This window comes from Tinamus guttatus, unplaced genomic scaffold, assembly GCF_059628265.1.
Source record: "Tinamus guttatus ecotype Peru unplaced genomic scaffold, ASM5962826v1 Tinamus_guttatus_pri_ptg000526l, whole genome shotgun sequence".
Lineage (NCBI taxonomy): Eukaryota > Metazoa > Chordata > Aves > Tinamiformes > Tinamidae > Tinamus > Tinamus guttatus.
In genome coordinates this window covers 426,354-432,255 of record NW_028289060.1, presented here as the reverse complement: position 1 = coordinate 432,255, position 5,902 = coordinate 426,354, and the positions used below count along the sequence as shown (strand labels likewise).

General features: G+C 50.8%; 1 protein-coding gene across 1 annotated transcript; it reads right to left on the bottom strand.

Annotated features, from left to right (window-relative positions):
- Positions 1 to 209: 209 nt before the first annotated feature.
- Positions 210 to 1,130, bottom strand: LOC148592765 (olfactory receptor 14C36-like). The gene has a single exon (XM_088533896.1). It carries the CDS (start codon positions 1,128 to 1,130, stop codon positions 210 to 212), a length of 921 nt encoding a protein of 306 aa, XP_088390022.1.
- Between the last annotated feature and the right edge of the window lie 4,772 nt (positions 1,131 to 5,902).

The following is a 5,902-nucleotide window of genomic DNA, read 5'->3' as shown; positions in this document are numbered from 1 at the left end:
AGGGTGGGAAAGAGACTCAGTGGGACTTCAAAATGCCCAAGAGTCAGATTGAAATGAGAGATTCCTGAGGACAAGTGACATGAACCAGAACATTCATTTTCCTTTACAGGAATGCTACAGGGAAAAACAAAAAAAAAAGTAAGAAATAAATAATGGCACAACATGAACCCTTGATGCAAATTTTCTGGGTAGAGGTATTGATGTTGAGGTTAGACCCACTGGATGAATTTCCTCAGGGCTTCCTTGAGCTCATTATTCCTCATGCTGTAGATGAAGGGGTTCAATGATGGAGGCACAACCGAATACAGAACAGTCACTACCAGATCCAGAACTGGGGAAGAGATGGAGGGGGGCTTCAGGTAGGCAAATGCTGCTGTGCTGAGAAACAGGGAGACCACAGCCATATGTGGGAGGCAGGTGGAAAAGGCTTTGTGCCGGCCCTGCTCGGAGGGGATCCTCAGCACAGCTCTGAAGATCTGCATGTAGGACACCACAATGAAAGTGAAACACCCAAAGCCTAAACAGACACTAACCACGAGAAGCCCAACTTCCCTGAGGTAGGAGTGTGAGCAGGAGAGCTTGAAGATCTGGGGGATCTCACAGAAGAACTGCTCCACCACATTGCCTTGGCAGAGGGGTAGGGAAAATGTGTTCCCAGTGTGCAGGAGAGCATGGAGAAAGCCACTGGCCCAGGCAGCTGCTGCCATTTTGACACAAGCTCTGCAGCTCATGAGGGTCCCGTAGTGCAGAGGTTTGCAGATGGCAACGAAGCGGTCATAGGCCATGACTGTGAGGAGAAAATACTCTGCTGTTACTAAAAAAAAGAAGAAAAAGACCTGGGCAGCACAACCCAAATAGGAAATGACTCTTGAGTCCCTCAGGGAATTGGCCATGGATGTGGGCATGGTTATGGAGATAGAGCCTAGGTCAAGGACAGACAGGTTGAGGAGGAAGAAGTACATGGGGGTGTGGAGGCGGTGGTCGCAGGCTACAGCTGTGATGATGAGGCCGTTGGCCAGGAGGGCAGCCAGGTAGATGGCCAGGAAGAGCGAGAAGTGCAAGAGCTGCAGCTCCCGCGTGTCTGAGAACAGCATGAGCAGGAAGTCATTGAAGGAGCTGCTGTTGGACATTAGCTCCCTGCAGTTATGTGGGCCTGTCTAAGGAACAGAAAACAATGAAAAGTTAGGAGGGACTTTACAAGAAATAAAATTCCAAAGTCATTTCTTTTATGACATTGCCCACCATTGCCTCTCTTTAGTAAGAGTGTCTTAGTGCAGTTCCTTTGCTTGAGCTCCATTTTCACCGGTTGAGTGTGCTGTGAGGAGCAGAGACTTCAACTCGAGAGCAATCTGTGCTGAACAGTAGTGGGAAGTGGGGAACGGAGGCCACACTTTGGGATGTTTTACCTTTTCTGGCAGGTGAGATCCATTCAAGATGTAGATGAGCTTTTCAGCATCTTTACTCCCAAGTAAGCAAAGAGGTTTGAGGAACAGTAATTTTTAGTTTCTTTGAGATGTCCTTGTCACTCCTCGGGAGTGTTCCCCAAAGGACAAATCCTTCACATTTCAACTCTGAGTCCTTAGAGGAATGTCTCCACAGTCACTTATGCGCAGAGTCGGGACATCTCGTTTGTCTGTTAAGTTTCGTTCCCAGATGTCCTGTGCACCGCTCTCCTTGAGCTAGAGTGTGATCGTGCTCATATGGTGCCCTAAAAGGAGACAGGCCCTGCTGAGAGCAGAGCTGTGCAGTTTCTAAGTGCCCATCTCCAAATTTCTCACCCTGTCTCCATACACCTAAGGGAGGGCTCCACACCCCTGGCCAAACACGCACAGGGCTCATTTCAGCTGCTCCTGGACAGCCTCCCACCACCATCTCCATACCCTCAGCATCTCTGCAGCTTCCTCACGGTTCACCCAGGTATCACAGAACGGCCATGAGACAGCAGAGCCTTTCTGGAGGGAAGGGGGCAGCCTGGCAGGGGTGACACCACAGGGCAAGAGCCAAAGGACTGGCAATGCTGAAGACGGGCTCTCCTTAAGGGAGAGTCAGCTCAATTCCCAGACCCAAGGACTGCTTTTCCTGCAGCTCTACAGGGTAGGCTTGGGAAGAACCTCCTTCCCATTCAGACCCCTCTGTTCCACACCTTGTAGCATCCATGTCTGAAGTGCAGCTGAAAACACTCAACCATGCGAAGCTGAGAGCAAGAACAGGAGCAGCATGGACAGGAGAAGAATTAAGGAGCAACCCCTTCAATGTGCTGGATGGAGGAAGGGAGAGGGACAGGGAGGCATTGTGGAAAACCTTCACCTTACCAGATGGGTACGTCACCTCACAGAGGGGGACACCTTAGTCCCTTGGTGGGGAGGCTGGAGATGGTTCCATGGCAGGAGAGATTGCCCAGCTCTGGCTGCAGAGGAGGCGGCTCCTGCCCTGCACTTCCTGCCCCTGCACTGCCCATCTCTGCTGCCTGCAGCTGTCTCTGCCGGCAGCTCTTCCTCTGTCCCTGAGTCTTGTCCCTGCCACGGCCCACAGATCCCATATGACCCTATCTGTGCTCAGCTCTGCCCTGCACAAACTACTGGGCAACATCCAAGGGCAGCTGTGCAGTTGCAGGTCCTAAGAAGTAGGTTATAGAAAGACCTAGGAGGCCACAAAGATGATATTGATGCTGCCTGTAGGCTAAGGTGGGGATGAAGCAGCTTGCTGAGGATTCTCACAGAACTATTAATTCTCTCTTAATCTTTCAGAATGAAGGTTTAGGACTCTCAGTTCCTTATCAAAGTAGAAAACTTGTTCTACCTTCTCCCAGCCATAATAAGGAGGCTGAAAGAGCAGAGACCTGAAGGAAAGCTCCTTCCCTTTCAAATAGCCCTTCTCTTGCTCTTCTCCAGTAAAGGACCCCTCGTGCATGTGGCAGGGAATCCCTGCTCTGAAGTGTCTCCTCCTCCTGCTAAACCCTGCATACTCCAGGAGAGAGACCTTTAAAATCCCAATCCTTAATTACATGCACTGAGTTCAGAAGAGCCCTCCAGGAACCTCAGCAGATTTGCTCCGCTTACCGTGTCAAGGGCTGGAAAGGCTTCTCCCACAACAGCTCTGCTCTGTCCTCCCGCTCCACACTGCCGTTCCCCTCTCGCTGCCTTCTCTCCTCTGCTGTCCGCAGCAGCAGGCAGTGCCCGCAGCCCTGCTGCTCTTGGCACAGGAGCTGCTCCTGCACTCGGCTGTCTCTGGGCAGTGCTGCCAGGCTGCCACGAGCTGCCTCCGTCCCAGGAGCCTGGCCCCGCTCAGGAGCAGAGGCCCAGCTGAACTCACCAATTTCTCTGTCCCTTGTGCCCCTTCCTCCTGGGAAATGTGCATGAAGTAACCTAAAAGAATCACACTTGTTGTCCTTTCCTAAGGAATGGATAAAAAAGGATTCCAAAATTGCCATCTGTTTCATCAGAGGATGACCATCTATGAAAGCTGGAAGTGTCCCGCTCTGCAAGACCCTAGTTATAAAGCCCCTAATAGACAGAACAGCCAGAAAGGGGCAAGTAGGAGGCACTACGTGAGCACCATAATATAGTGCAGTATAATGTGGAGACTCTGGTGGATCATGACAGTGCAAAAATTTTGTATAATTCAGTGCAGACATTTAGTTGAGTGACATAGAAATAGGCTTCAGGGCCAAGATAGATGTCTGGCTTGTCCAGCATAACCAGATGTCTCCTCTAGGAGGCACAGCCTGGGATCTATGCTAAACCATGTCCAATCCCTCCTGCAGCTGAGCGTGCTTCATAAGTGGGAGAGGCACCTCACACCAAGGGGTCTGCGCTGGTCTCTGCTCTCCTAAAAGCTTCTTGCTTTGTTCCCACACAACCTCTTTGCACCCTGGAAAACATGATGGGGCTAATGATGACCCCAGGGTTGGTGGATCACAGTTGGCTCAAGCCCAAGGACATCTTCAGGGGCACCTTCTCCTGCCTGGACATGGGCTCACCTCTGTCCCAGGCCCCAAGGTGCTACGAATCAGCTCCGGCAACAAAACCCTCTCCTGTCGTTCCCTCACAGCCCAGCTCTGTGTCTCCCTGGTCTTGGGCACTGCAGCCTTGACTCTCTTAGTGGGAACCTCCTCTCACCATTGCATTGACCCTTGTTCTCCATGCCAGCATGGCTCTGCTCTCAAGTGGCGCCATTGCACACAGCGTCTTTGGCTCTTGGTAACAGGTTTCACCAGGACCAATCTGTCTTCTGTGCCACATCCTGATATTTTGCAGCCCAAATATATGCAAATGCCTGTAGCCTGGCATGGAGACAGAAGCACAAGCTGTCACAGACCCTCAACCTCATTGCAATAACTGAGATGCATTATCACCACTCACACAACTGGAGGCCTGCGCTGCTGCGGTAAATCTCTTCAGGGCAGGTTGTGAGGGAAGAGGAGGAGGGGGCAGGTCCTTTGTGTGGAGCGGCAGCTCGGATGTACAAAGAGCTTCCACGGCATGGACAAGGTTTGGGTATGTGCTTGTGGGTGAGCATCAGATGAAGGGTGACATCATGCTGGGAGCTACAGACCATGCAGTCCGGCTGAGGGCATGGATGACGTCTTTAAGCAACATGACAAAGTCTGTGGATCATAGGCCCTGGTTCTTACTGGCAGAACAGGTTGGAAGGCTCTTGAATCCCCCTAACATTCCCTGGAAAGGCAAAGACCAGGATGTAAACAGGCCGTGAGGTTTCTGGAGTGTGGAGACCAGATGCAACAGAGAAGTCTCAGTTAAGGTGGAAGATATGCAACAGTTTGGGTAGCAACAGGATATAAAATACTACTACTGTTAATAAAAAATGAAGTGAAAAAATATTAAAAATGTAATATAAATATTAGGAAAAATAGTGAAGAAACAATGTTCAGCATTGGTATGGGATGCTGAGGGAATCATTTTTAGAGAGCAATGACAATTTCCCTAGGCTGAAAAATATCCGTGAAATTATTTTCCTCAGCCTCCTTGAGCGCCTTGTTCCTTGTGTCTTAGATGAGGGGGCTTCGCTGTTGGAGGCACCACCGTGTACAGAACAACCACTACCAGATCCAGAGCAGGAGAGGAGACATAGGGGACCTCAGGTAGGCAAACATGACAGTGCTAAAGGCAGACAGCAGGCAGGTGTGGGAGACACATGGAAAAGGCTTTGGGCTGGCCCTGCTCTCACAGAACAGCAAAGATCTGCTCATAGGATAACATTGTGACAATGAAACAATCAAACATCAAACTGGCACTAATAATAAGATGCCTAACATGGCTGAGGTAGGAGTGTGAGCAGGAGAGCTTGAGGGTCTGAAGGATTTCACACAAGAACTGTCCACAGAGTTCTCTCTACAGAAAGAAAACAGGAAAGCGTTAGCAGTGGGGACAGGAACAGGTACAGTAGGGCACCTGTAGGAAAACCATGTCCCACTGCAGTGCTTGCTGGGCAAGTGCCCCAGGTTATGATGGGTTTCCTACCTCTACCCTAATAAATGAATTCCAACACTGACTGTAGGGAAAATCCATCCCGCCTGCACACAGCGTGCTGCAGAAATAGGAGACACATCACACTGAGCTCTGTGCTCTGGTCTCTGAACTCTCACACCTTTCTAGCTCTCCTCCCCTGAATTTCTGCTCACTCCACCAGATGATATGAACAGGGACTGGGCTAATGAGGTCCTCAGTGTGGATGGACCGCTGGCTGCCCAGGCCTAGGGACTTCTGCAGTAGCACCTTTGCTTTCCCAGAGATTGCTTCAAGAAATCTGCCATCCTGCCCTGTCCCGCAGGCTAGGCAGCTGTGATAGTCACAAGTGCTCCATGTGCCCACCTACAACCCCTGCACACGCACACCCATGGTCCCTATGGCACTGGCATGGCCCTTGGGTGCCCAGGATCCCT

What these genes read in the sequence shown, in the direction of transcription:
- LOC148592765 (XM_088533896.1), bottom strand. Translation starts at nt 1,130, where the DNA reads ATGTCCAACAGCAGCTCCTTCAATGACTTCCTGCTCATGCTGTTCTCA.